The sequence below is a fragment of the Neoarius graeffei genome, chromosome 18 (genome assembly GCF_027579695.1).
Source record: "Neoarius graeffei isolate fNeoGra1 chromosome 18, fNeoGra1.pri, whole genome shotgun sequence".
In the NCBI taxonomy this organism is placed as follows: domain Eukaryota; kingdom Metazoa; phylum Chordata; class Actinopteri; order Siluriformes; family Ariidae; genus Neoarius; species Neoarius graeffei.
In genome coordinates this window covers 5,960,877-5,984,945 of record NC_083586.1, presented here as the reverse complement: position 1 = coordinate 5,984,945, position 24,069 = coordinate 5,960,877, and the positions used below count along the sequence as shown (strand labels likewise).

The following is a 24,069-nucleotide window of genomic DNA, read 5'->3' as shown; positions in this document are numbered from 1 at the left end:
GAGCAGCCCCTCCCTCATGCGTGAGAGAGCGAGCAGCGCCTCCCTCATGCATGCGAGAGAGAGCGAGCAGCCCCTCCCTTGTGCGACAGAGAGCGAGCAGCCCCTCCCTCATGTGAGAGAGAGCTAGCAGCACCTCCCTCGTGCGTGCGAGAGAGAGTGAGCAGCCCCTCCCTCATGCGAGCAGCCCCTCCCTCGTGCGAGAGAGAGCGAGCAGCCCCTCCCTCGTGCGTGACAGAGCGAGCAGCGCCTCCCTCATGTGTGAGAGAGCGAGCAGCCCCTCCCTCATGCGTGTGAGAGAGAGCGAGCAGCCCCTCCATCATGCGTGTGAGAGAGAGAGAGCAGCCCCTCCCTCGTGTGTGACAGAGCGAGCAGCCCCTCCCTCATGCGTGACAGAGTGAGCAGCGCCTCCCTCGTGCGATAGACAGCGAGCAGCCCCTTGCTCGTGTGTGACAGAGCGAGCAGCCCCTCCCTCGTGCGTGACAGAGCGAGCAGCGCCTCCCTCGTGCGATAGAGAGCGAGCAGCCCCTCGCTCGTGCATGAAAGAGCGAGCAGCGCCTCCCTCGTGTGTGTGAGAGAGAGAGAGCAGCGCCTCCCTCGTGCGTGAGAGATTGAGCAGCACCTCCCTCATGCGTGACTGAGCGAGCAGCGCCTCCCTCATGCGAGAGAGAGCGAGCAGCCCCTCCCTCGTGCATGAGAGAGCGAGCAGCCTCTCCCTCGTGCGTGACAGAGCCAGCAGCCCCTCCCTTGTGCATGACAGAGCGAGCAGCGCCTCCCTCATGTGTGAGTGAGCGAGCAGCCCCTCCCTCGTGCGTGAGAGAGCGAGCAGCACCTCCCTCGTGCATGACAGAGTGAGCAACCCTTCCCTCGTGCATGACAGAGCGAGCAGCCCCTCCCTCGTGCGTGACAGAGTGAGCAGCCCCTCCCTCGTGCGTGACAGAGCGAGCAGCCCCTCCCTCGTGCGAGAGAGAGTGAGCAGCCCCTCCCTCCTGCGAGAGAGAGCGAGCAGCCCCTCTCTCGTGCATGAGAGACCGAGCAGCGCCTCCCTCATGCGTGCGAGAGAGAGCAAGCAGCGCCTCCCTCATGCGTGTGAGAGAGAGCGAGCAGCCCCTCCCTCGTGCGAGAGCGAGCGAGCAGCACCTCCCTCGTGCATGCGAGAGAGAGTGAGCAGCCCCTCCCTCATGTGAGAGAGAGCAAGCAGCCCCTCCCTCGTGCGTGTGAGAGAGAGCGAGCAGCCCCTCCCTTGTGCAAGAGAGAGCGAGCAGCCCCTCCCTCGCACACGCGACAGAGCCAGCAGCCCCTCCCTTGTGCACATGACAGAGCCAGCAGCCCCTCCCTCACGCGCGCAACAGAGCCAGCAGCCCCTCCCTCGCGCATGCATCAGAGCCAGCAGCCCCTCCCTCGTGCGCACGTGTCTGAGAGAGAGAGCCAGCAGCCCCTCCCTCGCATGCGCGTGTGTGTGTGTGAGAGAGAGAGCGAGCAGCCCCTCCCTCACGTGCGCATGTGTGAGAGAGAGAGCGAGCAGCCCTTCCCTCGCGCACACGAGAGCGAGCAGCCCCTCCCTCGCATGCATGTGTGTGAGAGAGAGAGCAGCCCCTCCCTCCTGTGTGTGTGTGAGAGAGCAAGCATCCCCTCCCCCACCCGCACGCTGAGCACAGAGACAGAGAGGCACACAGAAAGTGAAGGATTTTCTCAGAGTGCTCCCTCCAAACAATGGAGATTTACACGAAAACGGAAGGAGATATTCTCAAAATTCTTCCACATTGAGCACTACAAGGCTCTGTTGAACACATTGATGCAATTTTCTTGTCTCTAGTGTAAAAAATGATATTAGGTAGGCTATCCTGTGCTGGATTTACATACTTTGCAGTTTAACGTTTGATACATTTTAGAATGTTAAACTCGTCGCGTCTGTGCTCAGTGCTTTCCTGAATTGTTGGCCGCAAGAAGCCCTCGCACGAATGTGCATTTTTTTTTTGTCATTAGCATGCCTAAAAATTCGCTCGCAAATGGGAGTGAAATGTGTGCACTGTAGAGCCCTGCACTTGAGGTCTCTCGTGGACCACACTTTGCAAAACACTCTTGTAGACGATAGGTCATAAAACTAAAAAACTTTTTGTACAAATTATTTATATTGTACTACATTTAGAATTATTGTATTTTCTGTAATTTTTTTTAATTGAGTTTTGGAATAAAGGTTTATATATTTATATTAAACTTAGTACAATAAACAATTTTAATTATGTAAAAAAAAATGATGCTAATCATTATTATTATTAGCAGTAGTATTATGTCCTATAAGTCCCATTTTCCACCTGACTCTTGTGCACATGCGCGAATCCCCCTGCGTTTCACTCCGGAGTGCTTGACCTCCAACACACACACGTGCGCGCACGCCTCGTGTCCGTGAAAAAACAGTTTCCCAGTCCGCCGTGTCCCCAGCATTGCATTACCATCTTTAAACACATTTGTGCGATCCAGCGCTTTTTATCGCAAACGACTCTTCTCCTTATTTTGGGGGCGCTTTCTAGTGCCCACGTAAGCTACCTGCGTATCTCTCACTCTTCACAACCACCACACCACACTTCCTCCAGTAGCCTTCTAATGTTAGTTCTTGATCTACAGAATGCACAGAACTGATGTTGCCCCCAAAAGGTACGCTGGTCACTTTTAAAATTACAGTTAAAAAAATACGCCAAACCGGATGGAGACATTTCACTCGTTCAGTCCAATATTAAATTTAATACCTCCCTTTCGCAAATTCCAGTCATTCCAAACAATTTAAGACGTTTTTAGGCCTTGAAAACCAAAAATTGTATTTAAGACTTTTTAAGGACCCGCGGGAACCCTGAGTCTGAATAGATAGATAAATATATAGCTTTCATCTTTAATCTTCTTGTTTAGAAATACACCAACAGTTAAAAAAAAATTCTACCCCCAAATCATGAGAGTAATGTCTACCTTCAATGACCTGAATTTTGTTTCAGCTTGTTTGCTTGTCAGTACAGTTCAGGCTGCTAGCGGTCGGTGAGAGCAATGGCGGCTCTTCATGCCATTCGCCTAGCTCTGTCTAAAGGCGATTAGCCACATTAGCTTTTCATGACCACAATGGCGGCTTTTCGTGCCGTTCGCCTAGCTCCGTCTAAAGGCATTTAGCCACATTAGCTTTTCATGACCACAATGGCAGCTTTTCGCGCCATTCACCTAGCTCTGTCTAAAGGCAGTTAGCATCGTTAGCTTTTTAGCTCAGCTTATTGTTCTCGTATAGAAACAAACCTACCGTAAAATCACCAGAGAGTAATATCTAGCTTCAATAATCTCACTTTTGTTAAGGATGTAATCATATCTGTGATTGAGAGAATGCGAGACTGGCTTTTAATTCCTTGATGTCCTCATGAAGGTGTTCAAGTATATCAAGTTTGTGGTTTATGGATTCCAGTAAACTGACCTCGATGGATGTGACCTTGGTGGTACCGATAGCGGGGGGAGTCTCTGGCAGGGGTGGGCGTATCGATCTGAGTAGCGATAGTATTGATACCAAGGTGAGTATCGGAATCGAATCGATACTAGCGTGATGACATCGATACTTTTGTCGCAGTTTCTCTTCAATACGTCCAGTAAATTACTTGAATTTACTCAGAGTTCATGCAAGTGTAGTTTCTCTCTAAATCTGTCTGTGTAAACAGTGCACCTCTCTCTCTCTCTCTGCCGCTCACACCTTGCCCCTCCCCCTCCCTGCTTTGTCAGAGAGCGGAGAGTCAGAGCACTGACTGAGAAAGAAAGGATTTTCTCTAAGGCGGGACAGTTAATAACTCAGAGAAGAAGTGCAATAAAAGGGAAGAATGTAAACATGTTACTGTTCCTGAACAAAAACCTTTAAATCTGTTATCAACATGGGAACAGAGCCAAAAGGGCACCTCAAGAGATACTTCCTTGGAGGGCTTTGTGCGTAAAGAGCCAAAGGTTACAAGGCACTTGTAGTTTACACCTGATTTGCACTACTGACTTTATTTTTCACACATATATGCGTGCAATGGAAGGTATTTTTTGTGTGTTGTTTATATTGTTATATTTATTACATTGTTGCTTTTGTTTACTTATTTTGCACTACTGACTTTGTTACTTTATTACTGACTTTATTTTTCACAAATATTTGCGTGCAATGAAAGGCAGGCCTCGACATTAGCACTTGCCCGATGGCCCGGCGGTGTTATTTATGTCTTTCAGGCCAGTTCAGGCCACTAAATTTGGCCAAACAGTGGCCTGGGTGGGGCAGTACGTTTTCGATGCAAATTAACAATTTTATTACTCATATTTTACCCAGAATTGTGAAGAAATTGTTTGTAAAATGCAGCTTTTCGATACGAGGTCCGCCATCTTTGTTTTCGTCACCCTCCACTCCGCGGCAGGAGAGTGTCGTCTTCGTGCATCTTCGGAGATGTTCGGCGCTGTTTGGAAGCGTCATTTTGGTGGGAAAATAGCATCTTGTAGACGAAGATGGTTGCGGCAAGGAGACCTTCAGAACGGTGAAATTCAAATAGAAATATGTTCAAACTCCATGCTCTGCAACCTGGCCAAAGGCCAGGTAAACAGTTTGAGCTAAAAACAAAAACTTCTCATTGTCCGATTGTTACCATCTTTATACCACTTTCTGCCTCTTCCGCTAGAAAGTTCAGTGGTGTCATTCATTCATAAATATGATCATGCATAAATTAACTATCGGGCATTAACGAACAGCTTCATTTTGAACTCGGCAGCCAATCAGAGCACACGACGTCACGCTCTGTTTACAAATCGCCGAATATGGCGCCAAATCGTAAAACAGCATTTCAACACACGCACTTTAGCTTCAGATGGTGTAAAATCGTTCAGACTTCGTATATTAATATCAAAATTTCAGGATACACTGCCAAGAAATATGGCTACACGTGTATCAACTTTTAGTGATTAAAGAATGAAGTATAAATGTTGGTTGCTATGACTGAAATAGAAGAACAGATAAAATAATGGGGTAAATTAGATCTGATCCCATATATTATATTATTCAAATATCCAAAGATGATGAAATCTCTCAAAATAGCCAAGCTAGGTCTACATTAGTTCATTACAAAAAAAAACTATTCTGACTCTCTCTGGTACAACCAGACCATGTTAAACCCTGTATACCCCCAGTTGCTAGGGTATCTGCTGTTGCCATGGCAATGGTTTATGCAAATGAGCTGAATTTGCAAAAAAATTACTATTAGTTCCCCCAAGGACATATCCTGAAAATTTAGTGTTTGTCTTGTCTTATTAAAAAAATACATTTCACCCCTTTTTGGCTCACCTGAGCATACCTGTTAATTAGCTAATTAACAGGTAATTAGGGTTATAAATCACCCCCGAGCAGGTAAGGATTTGCAAAAATCTCACTAGATTATTCCCCAAAGTCCACCCTTTCAGGAAATGTATGGTTTGTCAGTGATTCTCATGATAGTTTATTAATTAAGAAATAAAACTTCATGGGCAATAAAAATGCCCATTTAAATCCAGCATGATAAGGATTAGTATGCCACCCTCACCTTTCATCCACACTTGGGACTGGCCTGTGTGTGTCTTGTGGCTATTATATAAAGATGTATTTAAAAAGTTAATTGTACTTCTATAAGAATATCTACAGTGGTGAGAATTCAATATCTACAATGTTGAGAATATATGAGCCTGTGGTGCTTGCAGCGGCTGCCGTGGTTCGGGTACCACACGCATTCGGGCCACCACATTTTCCATTTGGGCTAGGAACTTTTCAATTCCACTGGTCCAATGGGCCACCAGTGGTAAATGATTAATGTCTAGGCCTGGAAGGTATTTTTTGTGGTGTTGTTGACATTGTTATATTTATATTTTTGTTACATTGTTGCTTTTTTGTTATTTTGCACTAGTGACTTTTTTCTTAAACAATTTTGTGTAGCAGAAGGTGATAAGGGAATTATTTTATTATTAATATACTGTTACATTGTTTTATATTGCAGTAGTTAGTTAATAAAAACATTTTTATTTGCCTAAAATCTTTGTCCTGTGTTTTATCATACTCATAATCAACTAAAAAAGGCAAAATCACAAAATTATTCAATGATCATAACATTTCAAATAAAAAGTATCGCTATCAGTATCGGTATCGGCGATACTAGCCCTGTATTTACTTGGTATCGGATCGATACCCAAATTCCCAGTATCTCCCACCCCTAGTCTCTGGAGCCTCGTCTGTCTCAGTTGACCAGTCGCGTGTTGGGTGTTTCTTGCCGGGTTCAGATGTCATGGTGTCCGGAATGAAGAAGTGGCCGTCGGAAAAGGTAAACAGATTGGCCGGTTCTTGTTGAGAGGCAATAACCAGTTTAAACAGAAGGAAAAGAATATTCCTGTAATCCTGGGTTTACAAACGGTATTCAGCGCGCTGCCATGTTGGATCTCACCCAAAGTCTCGCGATAGACTCAGTGTAACATCACCACCTCAAATTAAAAGCCAGTCTCGCATTCTCTCAATCACAGATCGACACACTCATATTAGAAAACAGTGAACTAAAAGGAAAGGTCACAAACTTATCCAACCAGGTAACTCATCTCACTAGCGAAAATAGAATCATGAAAGAAAAAATACTAGACCTCCAATGCCGCAGCATGCATGACAACCTCATTTTTTCAGGAATCCCACTATCAACAACTATACCTGATGATCCTGAGAAAGCTGTGAAAGAATTCATGCAGTCATCTCTGAAAATCCCATCAGACGCAGTCAACAGAATTACCTTTCATCGAGTCCATTGTCTCACTTCCAAAGACAACAAAAAGCCACCTCTGACAATAGCCAAATTTGAACACTACAAGCACAAAGAACTTATTAAAAGCAAAGGAAAAGAATTGAAAGGCACATCATATGGACTAAATGACCAATTCCCACGAGAAATCCAGGAAAGAAGAGCAGCCCTCTTGCCTGTAATGAAACAACTCGGGTAAGAAGGTAAACAAGCTACATTGTCTGTCGACAAGCTTTATGTGAATGGAGCACTCTACCGCGACCGCAATATCACCACCATAGCTGCACAATGGCGCCCCCGTGGCGAACATGTTTGCGACGCGCTCCCGACACCGATTGTCTTTATTGTATATTTTAGTAATTTTGATTGTGACAAATGCTCAGTGCTTGTACACTAGGATCACCTACAGCAAAGACACACTTCTGGACATTGGTAAAATTCACCACGGGCCCAGTCCAGCCCTTCTGGACTGTAGCTTTCTTCTCGTCGCTGACAGCGACCGAAGCTACACCGACACCATCCGGCAGGCTGTTTTTGCCCAGAGTTCACGCATATGACTCGGTCTGAGCCAACTGAGGCACTGACAAGCCAATTTTTTTTTTACACCCTTTCCTCAAGTGCCAAATGATCATCCCTTTTTCTCCTGAATGGGTTAAATAGAATTTAGCTGAAAATTAGCCCCACCTTTATTCTTTTTTTTTATCATGGAAATTTTTAAGCCTTTTTTTAGCTTATTTTTTGAAGATCAGTTATAAACAGTGCACCTTCCCTCCTTTAACATTAACAATCATTCATTCCTAACATGTCAGGATACCTACATAACTGAAATAAAATTGCAGGGAGTGAAGACACCAGCACACAGAGCCTCACAGTACACATGTACTTTTTTTTTTTTTTAAATCACCTGCACTTTGATTACGCTTTTTTGATTCCCACCCACAATAATAATTAAATAAGTCAGGACTTAGTCTGTGGAGCACTGAGTGGCTGTGCTCTCATATCTCGGGAAGCGAAGCAATAGCACTAAAACATCCCAAATGAGTTAATTATGATCCAATGGTTGTTTGTGAATTGTACATGAAATTGCATAGACATAACTCGCAATTCCACATGAATAGAAACTAAAATTAGGTATATTTCTTCAACATGAGCATACTACACACAACAATGATAATCTGAGTCCCTTAAATCATGTTATAAAAGTTATTTTTTACAGTCAAAGGTATATAATTATCTCCATCTGATATGCGATAGCATCACCGATAGCAACTCCATGACTGCAGTAACACAGCGACACATTACATGGTGTTTTACTGAAAAAAATCGCTCTTTTTCAAACAAGAAACTGCATCACTGATAAAACAGCCATAAGACTTACCCGATCCGAAAACCACAGCGAGAAATCCACTCCAATCCAGCTGAATGCAAACAATATGGCGGCTCTGCTGAAAATCATAGACATATAAACATAGACGCCGCATTGAGCTGGTGGCCCGTTGCTGGGATACGTCAGAGTGTCCGCCATATTTGATGTGGCAAATCTTCCCCATAAACCAATGCAAGTAAATGGACTGAACTTCATAAAGCCCCTTTCTACAATAATATTTAACTCGATGCCTTTTATTCACCCATTAACACACACACACGTATATATTTGGGAAACAAACAGGCATCAAAACATCATATAACTTTTAATGTGATGGTTATAAATAGTGTGCGAAATACCCTGTACAGTGCAAACTAGCGACAGATATGCGATAGATAGCTCAGGTAAGCTAATCAGTCAGCATACCGTAGCAAGCTACCAAAACCTGAGGCCACAATAACCAACCGACAAGACTGAATATGATAAATGATGGAAATAGTGGAAAAACTGGAAATAGTGAATGAACAAATTTACTGTTTTATTTATTGAGTCACCACACAGACCTACTCTCGTTGAATAAAGTGAGCTGAATGACCGCCAAACTGAGTTCGGCCAGGTTCTAACGTCATACCAAAACAAAATACATCACTGATTCCTTCACATTCAGAAAGGTTAAAAACATTCATCATACATTCAAAAACGTTCATCATAGTGTGTCACTGTATTCTCTAATTCTCACTGCTTATAACTATACACCTACCCGGTGGAGATGAGCTGGGAAACTGAAGACTGAAGGAACAGCTCCCTCTCTGATCCTGACTGTCTGACCTGTTCTGTCCAAATCCTTCATATTAGCCACAAAGTCAGAAAAATCTGTTTGTAAAATTACGCTATAATGACCAAATACAATGAAAATAATTTTTCCAGTCTCACCTGTGAAAGGTAATCCCATGTGATCTCGTTTGGACGGTAAACCTGTTGGTACAGTTAAACGCAGCACATGAATGAGGCATCTTTATTCTCGGCTACTGTCTAGACGCTACACCAGAGACGGTTGAAGAATCTCCACTTTGCCACATCCAATATGGTGGCGAGGATGACGTATGAGTCTACGCAGAATGCGGCGTCTATGTTTATATGTCTATGGCTGCACCAACATGTCTCTGCTTGTGCTGAGATTCACTCGCGCGCAGTGAGTTGTTGTCGGGAACGCCCGGAAAACCCGGAGTGGATTTTCAGTGGTCTGTGTATTCTCTTATCGATCAAGTGGAATGGATTCTTTGACGAAGCAATAGAAACGGCGCTGGGTGGACTCATATTTTATGTTAAATGTGGGTGGGTCCAAACAAAGAATTATGAAATGTGAAGGGGACATGCCCCCTTCACATTCAATGGTGGCGCCGCCCATGATTTACTACTTTAACCAGAGCTGTCTCTGTGCTATGATGAGGTCTAAATCCTGACTGATACGTTTCATGGATGTTATTCCTATGTAAATATGAGCATAACTGCTGTGCCACAGCTTTTTCAAGGATCTTGGAGATAAAGGGGAGGTTTGATATTGGCCAATAATTGGACAGCTGACAGGGATCAAGGCCAGGTTTTTAATCAAGGGTTTGATAACTGCTAGTTTAAAGGATTTGGGTACATAGCCAATCATAAGAGAAGAATTTATTATTTTTAGAAGCGGTTCAATTACTTCAGGTATTATCTGTTTGAATAGACGTGCAGGTAAGGGATCTAGTACACAAGTTGAGGCTTTTGATGCGGAGATTAATGAAAGTAATTCAGTTTCTTTAAGGGGAGTAAAACATTCTAATTGCTGATCTGATACAGTTCTATTGTTAACTACAGGGTCACTTACATTGTCTGACCTTAAATTAGTAGTTTGAATTTTTTGTCGGATATTCTCAATTTTGTCATTAAAAAAATTCATGAAGTCATTGCTACTACATACTGCAGGTGTGCATGTGTCTATAGTGGACTTATTCCTGGTTAATTCTGCTACAGTATTAAATAGGAACCTAGGATTATTTTTGTTATCTTCTATTAGGGAGGAGAGATATGTTGATCTCGCAGCACTAAGAGCTTTTCTATACTTCAGGAAGCTCTCCTACCACGCTAATTTGAACACTACCAATTTTGTTTGACGCCATTTACGTTCCAATTTTCAAGTGGTCTGTTTTAAAGTGCGAGTATCTTCATTATACCAGGGTGCTAATTTTTTTGTCTCTGACCATTTTCCTTTTAAGAGAAGCTACATTATCTAAAGTATGGTGGAACGTTGACTAAGCATTCAGTTGCCTGATGAAGTTCTGCAGGGGCTGACAGTGACCCAATCAAATTTGATAACTCTGGGAGATCATTTATAAAGCTCTGTGCAGTAGTTGACGTGAATGTACGTTTAATACAGTAGCGTGGTGAGGTGCATATATTATTACTCAGATATAGTTTGAATGAGATCAGATAATGGTCTGAGAACTTCAGATTACAAGCCACAGCTGCTCGATTCCCATTCCTCCTGATCTTCTCTTCCAGCTAAATCAATCATTCACAAAGACCCACAGAAATCCCTTTAAAAACCTGGGGACTGGGGAAACAGGACAGAGAAGTGATCACGGCTCGCTGCAACTGCACGGCCGGGAAAGCAGTTTTGTGCCGTTAACTCGTGAGCTCTGTTTTAGTTTCCGTAGATTGTCTCAATTATCTTATCTCTCTAGTTCAGTGTAGGAGCCCACTCTACATCATCCCTGTAAAGATCACTCGGACATCCTGATAAAGTGAAAACATACGCATGCATTTATAATATGGCGATAAACAGTAAACAAAAAACACATGAGGACTGAAGCACCTCCTGAAATAATGGAAAATGGTGAGAAAAGTGACCTGCGAATCCAAACTAAATAAATCAGAGGAATTCTCCTGAAGCGACCACTGCAAACTTGAGCATTCTGTGACTCTGCTCCCTTCCATCACAGCGAAAGGTTCAGGAGCTGCTTCTCATTGTCTTTTGGTAAAATCCTTTACTCCTTCACCCTATATCACTTCACTGGGAACCTGGAAGAAACTTATCAGTTTCACGGTTTGTCTGATTCAAGCAGAATAAAACACAAGCATAGTGCATTTTAATGACTAGCAAGCAGCCCCAGCAATAGTAATGCTTTCTGAACAGTGATTTTAGCTGACCACCACTTCATGTCTTGCATACCTAATGAGGCAAAGATGACATCGGATGCAACCTAGCAATTGCCATGTTCTCACCTGAATAAAGAACCAGGCAGAACACACCTGGAATCCATGCAAAATGTATGTTTTCACACACAGAGGGCAATGAAATGAACACACATCACACAGTATTCAGTGCCTGAAGTGTTTATTTTAAAAACTAAGACTTTCTCCAAACAGGAAAGCTCTGAATTTCCTCACACAATCAGGGCCCTCACCATGCCAGACCTTGCACTGAAAGTTAAACAGCTGAAATCCTGCCATGTGCAGGACAGCGCAGTGACCTCCCCATGGAGACAGGGGCAGTTTCTGGGTGAGGGGAATTTTATTTGAATATAAACTGATAATAGTATTGAGTGACATAACAAACTTTGCTCAGTCTTCATAAAACATACGGATTTATTAGTGTCTCTGCGATCGCCCAGAAGAGCACAAGCACATTTGTCCTCGTTTCCTTAGGAAGACAGACAACAGTGTAGCCATAGTAACAGTGGCCACCTCTGCCTCCACCCACTTCATCGCATCAGCGTTAAGAGACATGCCCCTATTCCGAATCCGGCCACTGCCATTAGTGCCTTCCGAACTGTGGACTCAGGATCCTCGACATAAAAGAACTCCGCAAAACCATCCTGCAACATACACACAATTAGAAAAAACACAGTTACTTACACACACACACACACACACACACACTTCCAGAGTTATACTTACACACAACAACATGAGGGCACAAGGCAGGATTGTGTGTGTGTGTTCTGAACCAGTCTCATCAATATACTCACCTAGCCATTGTTGAAGAACCAGTGCTGCAGGTCTGTAGTGAGGTAGGAGGAGATTTGTAAGGCAACAATGTCCACACACTCGTCTACTTGCTCCTTCACACAGTCCTGCTTCAGCCACTCACACACCACAGCACCTAGAGCCAGAACACTTGCGATGCGTCGCCAAGAAATCATGCCATCGTCAAACACACCGCTCAATACGGAGCCAACACTGTCCAGACTATTGTTCTCATCGAACAGCTGCCGCACCATGCCTGTAACACACACACACACACACACACACACAGTCAGTAGACAATAATCATCCAACCCTTGATCTAAAGCGTCAAGTTCCTGAGATTCCACGTTAAAAAAAAAAAAAATCTGACCCCCCCCCAGGAAGAGAGCCCAGCAGAGACCATTCTTGAGGAAACGCAGGACAACACGCCTACCTCCACACCACAGAGAGTACACTCTCCTACTGTGCATTACTGCAAACTACACCAAGTGGTGCCAGTGGCTCAGTGAGACAATGGGACAGAGCTCTCTAACCTACACTCCATCTACACCAGTTGACTACAGAGGAACGTTGCACCATCACCAGAGACCTGAGCCATCCAGGTCACCACCTGTCTGTCCCTCTACCACATGGAAAACGCCACAGGACTATTAACACACGGACTATCAGGCTACGGAACATCTTCAACCCGACAGCTGGACCTGTCTTCTCCCACACCCAGTCCCCCGAATGGCTGCACCACACACAACTACTGAACTGTACTTACTACAATAAAGCTGCCTTTTCTTGCAGTCCATCTGCCTGTAGGAGTCAGTGTCTCTCTGTCCTGAGGAAAATAAAACAATATCTTTCCCTGAAATTCCCAGCATGGGGATAGATTACCCAGAATTCCCCTTACTTTGTGTGTGCATCCAGGTTTCCTCATTTCCCCTTCATCTCCCCATGTGTGTGTTTATTCACGGTTTTCTCTCTGTTCCTTGGGCACTAGGACACTCCCCTTAAAGGACCGGACTCGGTCTCCTCCTGTCTGTGTGTAATCTACTTTGCACTTCTGTCTGTCTGTGCAGTGATGTGTTCAGTTACTGCATGCTTTTTGCCCCCATTCATGTGCTTTATTTTCACCTTCACTAATGTGATCATTTACACACACCTTAATCTTACTGAATTATCTGCCACTGCCCGTGTGTGTGAGAAAGTGCGCTGGTGTTTGATAAGCATGTTTAAAAATAAGCAGAGTTCCAGGAACCCAGTTTCCACGATAGATAGATAGATAGATAAAACTTTATTGATCCCTTTGGGAGGGTTCCCTCAGGGAAATAAAACTTCCAGCAGCATCATTAAAGAGTAAACAGAACAGAAAATAGAGAAAACTTCTAGATAAATTAAAGTATTAATCAGACAGCAGTTCCACTTTAAAAACACACCTCCTACAACACTTTACTCAACTTGTGCGCGCACACACACCTGACAGCACACAGTTAAAGATCCTGTGTGCTACAACATTCAGTATTAAATGCTGTGTCCTGTAAAGCACAGAATATCCATAATGCACTTTAACATTTATGGGAAACAACGTGGGGAAATTCTTTGAAGTCCAGACTGTCCCTGTGGCACATAATGCCCGCCTCCTGCAACAGGATTGGCCAGTAATATCCGCCTGCTGTGTCATGATTGGGTAATTGTATGGCAAGATGAACTTCAATTGACACAAAAAGCACTCTAACGATATAAAAATAAACTTATGGAATCTAAACAGCGTAAATTAAATTATGAAGTCACTATTAAATAAAGGCTATTTTATGAGCCAAGTGAATGTTTCACTGAGTTAAAGTGCTTGTTCCCCTGTAATAGAGAATCCTGCACTGCAGTGTTTGGGCTTCTGTAAACTAACTGACAGACGCTGAAGAAACTCTGAGTAGCGAGCTGAATGTTTAGATTTAAACCCTGATGGGATTCAGTTCAAATCAAAACAAATAAAGTGTTTTGAATTGAATCACATCAGGGTTTAAATCTAAACAGAGCAGCAGAATGGTTTCACAGAGCATTCTGAGAACCAAATGATTCAGAATCAGATCCTTCAGTCTAAAAACTGATAAATTACTGTTACTGGGATCTGAAAAAGGTAAAATTATGATCAAACTTTGCTCAACTCAATGATGAAGCTAAAGTCCCTGAAAATGGGGCTAACCCCCGGGGCTAATGCACCCAAAGCCAATCGCCAGTAACTCTTAGACAGAGATGGCCATGAGCCCCTGTTAGTGCAGTAAAGCTCACCGGTGTATGCGATGCGGTGGCGGTAGATGGTTTTCCCCACCACTCTCTGCAGACTCGGCAGTGCTGAGTGCGCTTTATTCCGCCTGTGTTCCACCGGAAGGCCCGTGTGAGAGCGGAACAACTGCCTCAGCAGCTCGTAGGTCTCCTTCTCCAGCTCCGGGTTCAGGAGCTCCTCACAGCCGCGCTCCTCAAGCTCTGACTGGCTTTCCACAGGCGCTATCCCTGCATTAATCCCGGCTCCAGCAGCCTGTCTGTCGGCCTCCTCCGTGTGAAAAAGTGTCCAGTGGAGCGCTTAAAGGGGAAACCCAAGAGAAAGACCGTCACTGCTATGGATGTGGTGTACGCCCTGAAACGCCAGGGACGCACTCTGTACAGCTTCAGTGGTTAAACACTCTGACACTGAACCGCACCAGCACAACGGCTCTTTTAAGAGACACCCAAACATCCACAAAGAGCTCTTTCTCCATGAGTGTGTGTGTGTGTGTGTGTGTGTGTGAGAGAGGGGAAAAAGAAAAGCAGCATCTGTATATACACACACACAGATGCTGCTTTTTTCTTTTTTTTTTTTGCTGTGGCTCAGTGTAGTGTAGAACGAAACAGCAAGTATATTACCTGAGAAACAAACAAACAAAACAAAACAAAACAAAAAAAAAATATATATATATATATATATATATATATATATATATAAAATAGATAATAGATTGTGGCTATTATATATATATATATATATATATATATATATATATATATATATATATATATATAAAATCTCATCTCATCTCATTATCTGTAGCCGCTTTATCCTTCTACAGGGTCGCAGGCAAGCTGGATCCTATCCCAGCTGACTACGGGCAAAAGGCGGCGTACACCCTGGACAAGTCGCCAGGTCATCACAGGGCTGACACATAGACACAGACAACCATTCACACTCACATTCACACCTACGCTCAATTTAGAGTCACCAGTTAACCTAACCTGCATGTCTTTGGACTGTGGGGGAAACCGGAGAACCCGGAGGAAACCCACGCGGACACGGGGAGAACATGCAAACTCCACACAGAAAGGCCCTCGCCGGCCATGGGGCTCAAACCCGGACGTTCTTGCTGTGAGGCGACAGCGCTAACCACTACACCACCATGCCGCCCCTAAAAAAAAAAAAATATATATATATATATATATATATATATATATATATATGTGTGTGTGTGTGTGTGTTTTTTTATTTCTCAGGTAATATACTTGCTGTTTCGTTCTGCACTACACTGAGCCACAGCAACGAAATCTCGTTCTAATGTGTATTGTTTGATGCAAATCTGAATGAAAATAAAGTCTATTTAAAATGAAGCAGAGAACAGGAAACTGCAGACACGAGTAACATCAGTAATACTTAACCGTTTCTATATGAAAGCTGTGTGAGAAAGAAACGCTTCAGATGGTGGTAATAGAAATATAAGACTAGAATGAATTATCTATAAAATTCTTCCATCAGTGCTGTGAATATAAAACGGCGGGAAGGGAGACAAAGCGAGGCGGAGGGGAAGGAAGTGGGCGGAGCGGTAGGAGGCGCCCCGTATGAGGAGGTTTGGAACTCTGGCCAATAAAATATGTTCCTGCCTCGTGTCTAATTACACTGCGGACCTGTAAATAGAGCGGCCGCGAGGCGGGCCTTATTCATTCTCTTACAGTTTAGCCGAGGAGCAGCGCCATGCCCGAGCCACCTAAAAGCGCGCCCAAGAAGGGCTCCAAGAAAGCCGTGACCAAGGCGGCTGGTAAAGGAGGCAAGAAGCGCAGAAAGTCCAGGAAGGAGAGCTACGCTATCTACGTGTACAAGGTCCTGAAGCAGGTTCATCCTGACACCGGCATCTCGTCTAAGGCTATGGGCATCATGAACTCCTTCGTCAATGACATTTTCGAGCGTATCGCCGGTGAGTCCTCTCGTCTGGCTCACTACAACAAGCGCTCCACCATCACCTCCAGAGAGATCCAGACCGCTGTGCGCCTTTTACTGCCTGGCGAACTGGCCAAGCACGCCGTGTCCGAGGGCACAAAGGCCGTCACCAAGTACACCAGCTCCAAGTAAAGCGCGCTGCTGCTGCGGCCGCCTTCAGCAACTCAACGGCTCTTTTAAGAGCCACCCACTTTCTCATAGAAGAGCAAATTCATGTCTCTCTTTGTGCTGTACCCTTGTTTTATAACAAATGCAGAATTGAATAAAAATTTATTTACGGGAGATATAACGAGAAAAGTTGCCACGTCAAGAAAACCGACCTCCATCAATGAGTAAATAAAGTTTCCACATGTGGCCAAATCAGGGAAACCAGCCTCCATCCAAGAAGTAAATAAACGAGCTATTTTACTTAAAAAGCGAAAATAACGTAGAGTAAAAATTATATGGGTGCTGCGTAGTGACTTCTATTGAGTAGTCTGTGTTATTAGAAATATTTAGAATGTTTTATATCTGCGGATAAATGGAAATCTGACTTGTGACAATGTCCATTGTTAAAAACACAAAACGTGTGTGAAGTGATAAATGTATTGAAATACGCACAAAGATTTATCCTTAATACATATAGACCATTTATTAAATACATTACCTTTGCTCATTTCCAAGCAGCGGAGAAAACTTTCTGCTTCTCTTCTGATTACTGAAGCGGCGCTCGGACACCACAATATCTAAAAGGACGGGGACAAAAACCTGTTAGTCAAACCGCGAGAAGTTCTAGAACTCTGGCCACTGTGTCCTAACAGCTGTTCTGTTTCACTGCTCCGACTCCACTCGAACCGTGAGCTCAAACAGAACGGTGTTTCATGCAGGGGATGGAGACGGGCTCGTTTCTGTGAGACAGTGAGGTGGCTCTTAAAAGAGCCTTTGTGCGTTAGACGGAGTCCGCGTTTAAGCGCGCTCTCCGCGAATACGGCGTGCCAGCTGAATGTCCTTGGGCATGATGGTCACTCTCTTGGCGTGGATGGCACACAGGTTAGTGTCCTCGAACAGGCCGACCAAGTATGCCTCGCTCGCCTCCTGCAGTGCCATGACAGCCGAGCTCTGGAAGCGCAAATCGGTCTTAAAGTCCTGAGCGATTTCTCTTACCAGGCGCTGAAAGGGCAGCTTACGGATGAGCAGCTCAGTAGATTTCTGATAACGGCGGATCTCCCTCAGAGCCACGGTGCCGGGCCTGTAACGGTGAGGCTTCTTCACGCCGCCGGTAGCGGGGGCGCTCTTACGGGCAGCCTTCGTGGCGAGCTGCTTCCTGGGCGCCTTGCCACCAGTGGATTTACGGGCCGTCTGCTTGGTTCTTGCCATAGCGGAGAGCTCTGTGCTTCACAGATGAGAAACAGAATAAACGGCACCGGCGGACGCTGGCTTTTTCAACTCTAACAGCGCCCTGCGCTCATTGGGCGTCTTGAACGCGGTCGCCTGTCATTGGAGAGAACGCGCTGCGTCACCTATTCGCTATTGGACCGTCTTTTCCCGCCGACACAGTTTGAAACACAGCCACACCCGCCCCTAATTTATTGCCGCTCGCGCAGAGCCAACAGCGCAGCTTAGCGCGTTTTGTAGGTTCAATCGCCGCACGGACAGCGCTGTCATAATCTATTTTCACCCATCAGCCTTCCTTTATCGCCAGCACACTACTGTTATTATTAGTGTTATACTATTACGGCTAAAATGCGTTATAAATAAAATGCATCATTATTAATACCACTTTATATTGTTTATGAATTCCTTTTATGCTGGAGCTATGAAATACCCCAAAACCTGGGAAAGGATTAAAAAAATTGCACTTTTTGAGCAAAGATGGGTGGCTCTTAAAAGAGCCTTTGGGACTGACGAACGCAGCAGTAAGTAAATTTATTTAGTCTTGACGGTCTTCTCGGTCTTTTTGGGCAAAAGCACCGCCTGAATGTTCGGCAGCACACCACCCTGAGCGATGGTCACTCCGCCGAGCAGTTTGTTCAGCTCCTCGTCGTTGCGTACAGCGAGCTGTAAGTGGCGGGGAATGATGCGAGTCTTCTTGTTGTCACGAGCGGCGTTACCGGCCAACTCCAGGATCTCAGCAGTCAGGTACTCCAGCACGGCGGCCAGATAAACTGGAGCGCCGGCGCCGACACGCTCGGCATAATTGCCTTTCCGCAGGAGCCTGTGGACACGGCCCACGGGAAACTGGAGTCCAGCCCTGGATGAACGACTCTTGGCCTTGGCTCGAGCCTTACCGGTCTTTCCTCTTCCACTCATTCTGCTGCTCAGATCCGCTGCAGGAACAACTCTGAAATGAAAAGCGCTGTAGCTCGTGCCCTCTGTGATAAAGACAACACGGCCATTCTCTGATTGGTTAAGATCGTTGTAGCTGAAAAACCAATCACAAACATGCCGTCAAATTCCAGCGTCAGTCTGCGTGACAACCATACCACGGGTGTGTGTGTGAGAGAGATGAAAAAGGAAAGAAGGGAATTTAGGCATATATATTATAAAGTTTATATATCGATGTATAGAAATGTAAATTGTTATTAGTTCCACCAGCCCTGACTCAGTTCATGTTCTCCCAGCGCCCTCCTGTCACCGTTTTGTAAAGCAGGAATCAACTCCACCACAACAATCAGCAGCATCTGATATCATGAGTGAATATGGAATACTGCTCTTTCAACGAAAACATGGGTGGCTCTTAAAAGAGCCGTTTAGGGAAAGAAAACAATCAAACAATCATGTTTACTTCTTTTTGGGGGCCGGCTTTTTCGCCTTGGCCGTTTTGGGCTTTACGGCTTTCGGCTTGGCAGTTTTTGTTTTCTTCGCGCTCTTGGCAGCCTTTTTGGGGGTCGACGGTTTTTTCGCCTTCTTCGGGCTCTTGGTGGATTTCTTGGCGGCGGCGGCGGGCTTCTTCGCCTTCTTAGAAGACTTCTTGGCGGCGGGCTTCTTGGCCGCCAGCTTCTTAGCGGCGGCTGGCTTTTTGGCGGCCGCCTTTCTGGCTTTGGGCGCGGCTTTCTTGCCTTCGGTCTGCGTCTTGTTCAGCTTGAAAGAGCCAGACGCACCGGTCCCTTTGGTCTGCACCAGGACGCTTTTCCTCACAAGATTCTTGACGGCGATTTTAACGCGGGAGTTGTTCTTCTCCACATCGTATCCGGCGGCCTGTAAAGCTTTCTTCAAGGCGGAGAGGGACACGCCGCTCCTCTCCTGCGACGCAGAAACTGCTTTGATGATGAGCTCGCCGACGCTCGGGCCTGATTTCTTGCTCTTTGAAGCTGCTTTCTTCTTGGGCGCTTTGGCCGGCGCGGCGGCGGGAGCGACTTCTGCCATCTGTCTCGGAGCTCCGGAGCGGAAGCGAGTGAAACGCTGTGTGGGAAACGGAGGCCGGGGGCGGGGCTTAAAAGCGCTCATGAGAACGTTTGAGACTCAACCGCGCTGCCGCTGAGTGAGCGCGTTGCCGTCACACACTCGCACTTGTGTTTTCTCACGGCGTTTCTCGGCGAAAATAAGACTCGGAAGACAAGATCCAAAGCGATCGAGCACACGTTTAGCGAGAACGGGCTTTCTCGTTCCTCCCGAGCTCCAGCAGGCCCGGGTACAGACCGAGCGTGTCGCGCAGTGGCCATAAAACAGCACGGTGCGGCTCGAGCCGGCGGGCTGCGCGCTTTGTGCGATGCCGTGTGTAAAAACGGGCTGAGAAACGGCGTGGCCGCTGTAAGCGCTCTGGGCTGAGTGGAAGGAAGGAGAGCCCTGTCAATGACCCTGATGGATTTCCACTGTCCGAGTGTAGTGTGCAGTTTTGGAAACGGAGCCGCTTTTGTGCTGTGGAAAGCACAGCTTTGGAGTGAGTGTGCGCGCGCCTGGGGGTCAGGGGTGTGTGTGTGTGTCTATGTGGGCGAGTTGTGGTGTTGGATTTGGTGGAATTTGATGTGTCAACATTTTATAACATTCTGTGGGGGCCAAACTACATTTTTTAACCCATAACCTCTGCTGAAAATTAAGATGCAGCCCATTTATTTTAGCTTTCTTTCATGCTATTCAAATAAAGCAACTTTATTGGTGTAACTTTCTATTTTATCCCTTTTTAATCTTCCCATTTTCTTTTTAAATTTTATCCACCTCTTATTTTTTTAATGCTCTGTTTCTAGTCTTGTGTTCTTATTGATTTTATATGTACTGATGTAAAGCACTTTGAGCATTTTATGTAATGAAGATGCTACAATATAATAATATTTTACCAATTTTTATTATTATATCTGGCTGACCTAATGTGAAGGCTGGAACTGCTTCTCTTTGGTGAGGCATCTGATGTCAGATGGTACAGATGACGATGCTGGTTTTCCAGGTTTGGGTCAGTCAGTCTTGAGCGGAAGCGATTCTTTGCAAGGGTCAGTTTTGAGAAGAACTGCTCACAGCAGTCAGTTGTCCCAAACAGTGACGCAAACTTCAGTGCATGTCTCCTCAGAGTGGGAAAATCCTCAGGACGCACATACAGTTTGTAGAACTCAAGCAGAGGAAGGTTGATGTACCTAGCTTTGAGCTCATTGTTGCTTTGCAGCTCAATTATTTTGTGCTGTAGGTTGTCAGGCACATCAGCTGATTCCACATTGAATGGTGTTGCAAATATGTTCAGGTCCTTCTTGTAACTTCTCATCAGCTGGAACCTCTCTCCAAAGGCCTGGAGTAGTTTTGCACACTCCCCAGCATATTCAGATGTCACAGCAGGCTTTTGTTCTTGCAAAGTATGAAAGTGCACAGTGTTCCCCCTTTCCAGTTGCACTTGCCACAGCTTCAGTTTAGCTTCAAATGATTTCACATTTGAAAACAGTGAGCTGAAAAGCTGGTTGGGACTTTGGAGCTTAAAGGAGATACGCAGAGCCTTTATTTTTAAATACATTTCTGAGTGGATAGTATCTCCATCCTTGACTCTTGTATGCTGCATAAATGGGAATTAAAAAAAAATATATATATTTTTTTGAGAGTGAAAATTGACTGCAAAGTTGTCATTGGAGCTGTCCCGCTGAGCCAGCCAGCCCTGGGTGCATCACAGCAGGAACCGGTTTTAAGGCTGAGGCCTTTTACAGCTATAGACCAAAGTCATATAAATAAAAATTTATGATGAAAGTAAGAAATACCGTTACTGACTTGCTCAACTAAGACTGATTTGACTTCATTGATTGTGGGTTGACTCTCATTAAAACAGGATAGGTGTTACAACTTATGCAACATACATGTACATGCATGCATTTTCACTGATAAAATGTAAAAGGCCAATTAAAGAATCAGAAACTGAGACAATCACATTCTGAAGCAAATTAAATAATTTTATACCGCTAACTTAAACACACAATACAAGTTACATGTATTAATCTAAATGCAGGTAAACAATGTGGGTTTTTTTTGTTTGTTTTTTTTTATCCAAATGAGTCGTAGCTTACCCGTCTGTGTTCTCGCTTCTTGAAGGCTGATCTTGTGGCTGATTGTTTTTGAAACAATCTGACTTTCAGTTGTTTGTTCAGTTCTCCATTCATTCACTTCTTCCATGTAAGGGCGAGATGGCAGCAATATCCAGTTTAGAAATCAGACGGCTGATCCACTCTTTCACTTTTCTTCATACTGAGTACTCCGCCATTACTGCTCGGCTCAAGCAATTACTAAAACCTGGGACGGAGTGGGACGTCAGTGGTTTTAGCAACAACCACGGGGAGGTCACTGCCCGAGTGATATGTCCCGTCCCATTCCGTCCTGGGTTTTAGCAACAACCCTCGGCTCACTCCGGGAGGACTGGTGCAACTAAACTCACATTCCTTTTAATGAATAAATAAATAAATAAAATACTTTCCTTTTCTCATAGTTTTCTGTAATTGTTGGGACTGCACCCTCTTTCAATACGGGCTTATAGCCAATGCTCCTCAACAGATCAGAGGTCTCGTACGAGTCTTCAGTAAAATGTGCAGAGCAGAGGAGAGACCACTTCGTAGCCGCCCAATGTGCCCGTGAACTTCTCACAAAACGCGTACAAATCTTTGCAGTTTGAACATTCTTGGGCCATGAATGCAACATAAATCCACCTTCTGTCATGTTGCTGCACCAGCCAAAAACATATCTACCATACGTGGCATGGCGATAAATTAGCTCAAAATGGATGATCGGAGTTGCAGTCAGCTCTGTGTTTCAGTATAGCGGAAATGGTGATGAGACCGATAGACTTCCTGTTGTGACATTACGGACGTCAAGGTCATTCACTCAGACCGCTACCAATATAAATCACTTTAATCATAAAAATTACGATATTAGATTTATTGTTAACACTTAAAACTATTCCTGTGCCATTCTTGAGGTCTCAAGGCATTTATAAATGAAAGTAAGGCCATGGCTCTGCATATATGCTTTAACATTCAGTTCGGAGAGGTATCTGGTAATGTCCACCATGAAGGCCAAATCACACAGCCACTTGCTATCACTGAGTTCAGCAACTGGTTTGCCCTTCATCTCCATGAACTGCTTTACTTCTACCGTCAAGTTGTAGAAGCGTGCAAGCATATCTGCACGACTCAGCCACCGCACCTCACAATGGTAAACCAGGTCTCCATACTCTGACTCAAGCTCACTCAGTAGCTCTTTAAACTGGAGACTGTTAAGTCTTCTGCTTTTAATGAAGTTGATGGTGAAAACAACTGTAGTCATCACATTATTGAGCTTCAGGGAATGCGCATACAGGCTCTCTTGGTGTATGATACAGTGGCACACAATCAACTCATTTGGATCCAGACTGAGATGACTCATTTCTTTTTTAACCAATGCAATCAATCCTTTCTGCGCACCAACCATGGCTGGGGCTCCGTCTGTAGCCAGTCCACTTAGCTTGTCAACAGGGGTTAAATTGGGATTGGTTATGTGGGGGCGCTCTGCCTTGTACCCGCCCCTGCCCCCGCCGCCCTGCCCCAATATACTTTTTGGAAAATAACCCTCTAATTTGATAACCATATCATATTGCACAGAGATATACACCTTATCTGTGTGTTGTAGGCCTATGTGTATCTTGTAGTGCCCCCCTACACATTATGGCAGTTTGAATGTAGATTGGTTGGCCAATGTAACAGATTGTACAGGTTGTTGTACATTGGTTTGAAGGAAATGATTAGTGGGGGGTCTGGGGGTCCTCCCCCAGAAGTTTTTTATTATCATACATGTTATTTGCTGAATTCTGGTGCATTTTAATAAGTTGTTAGCTGACTTTACAGAGGTAGGTTGAGCAATATCATGTTAAATCTTGTCACATGCCTACAGGTGAAAAATGTGAAGGAGAAATGTTCAGTGAGAAAATTTGAAGGCTTGCACAATCTTAAACCAAAACAGTTGATTTATTTTGGAGGATAAATGTTAAATATGCCAAAACACTGTCAGTCAAATTGTCAATCAAATATATTCATGCAGTGAATGCAACCAAATACAAACAACACTATAACATTGGAAGCATTTATTATTATTGTTATTATTATGTATTCAATTATTTATTTGGCATGTGGTACTTTTTGTATTGTCTAGAACATACATAAGATGAGCATATTATAGCAGCAAAATAGAAGCACAATCATTTGAATGCAGCAAAAGTTTTGCTGCATTCAAATGATTGTGCTTCTATTTTAAAAGGGGAGACGGTGTACGGA

General features: G+C 44.6%; 4 protein-coding genes across 4 annotated transcripts; 1 reads left to right on the top strand and 3 right to left on the bottom strand.

Annotated features, from left to right (window-relative positions):
- The first annotated feature begins 15,671 nt into the window (after positions 1-15,671).
- Positions 15,672-16,635, top strand: LOC132865911 (histone H2B-like). Its single transcript, XM_060898419.1, has one exon. The coding sequence runs from the start codon at positions 16,142-16,144 to the stop codon at positions 16,514-16,516; it is 375 nt and encodes a 124-aa protein (XP_060754402.1). The 5' UTR covers positions 15,672-16,141; the 3' UTR covers positions 16,517-16,635.
- A 587-nt stretch (positions 16,636-17,222) lies between these two features.
- LOC132865895 (histone H3) lies at positions 17,223-18,057 on the bottom strand. The gene has a single exon (XM_060898405.1). It carries the CDS (start codon positions 17,738-17,740, stop codon positions 17,330-17,332), a length of 411 nt encoding a protein of 136 aa, XP_060754388.1. The 5' UTR covers positions 17,741-18,057; the 3' UTR covers positions 17,223-17,329.
- A 40-nt stretch (positions 18,058-18,097) lies between these two features.
- LOC132865904 (histone H2A-like) lies at positions 18,098-18,728 on the bottom strand. Its single transcript, XM_060898413.1, has one exon. It carries the CDS (start codon positions 18,671-18,673, stop codon positions 18,290-18,292), a length of 384 nt encoding a protein of 127 aa, XP_060754396.1. The 5' UTR covers positions 18,674-18,728; the 3' UTR covers positions 18,098-18,289.
- Positions 18,729-18,909: 181 nt separating this feature from the next.
- Positions 18,910-19,774, bottom strand: LOC132865882 (histone H1-like). The gene has a single exon (XM_060898395.1). It carries the CDS (start codon positions 19,727-19,729, stop codon positions 19,145-19,147), a length of 585 nt encoding a protein of 194 aa, XP_060754378.1. The 5' UTR covers positions 19,730-19,774; the 3' UTR covers positions 18,910-19,144.
- Between the last annotated feature and the right edge of the window lie 4,295 nt (positions 19,775-24,069).

Coding starts and splice junctions, on each gene's coding strand:
- LOC132865911 (XM_060898419.1), top strand. CDS start 16,142: ATGCCCGAGCCACCTAAAAGCGCGCCCAAGAAGGGCTCCAAGAAAGCC.
- LOC132865895 (XM_060898405.1), bottom strand. CDS start 17,740: ATGGCAAGAACCAAGCAGACGGCCCGTAAATCCACTGGTGGCAAGGCG.
- LOC132865904 (XM_060898413.1), bottom strand. CDS start 18,673: ATGAGTGGAAGAGGAAAGACCGGTAAGGCTCGAGCCAAGGCCAAGAGT.
- LOC132865882 (XM_060898395.1), bottom strand. CDS start 19,729: ATGGCAGAAGTCGCTCCCGCCGCCGCGCCGGCCAAAGCGCCCAAGAAG.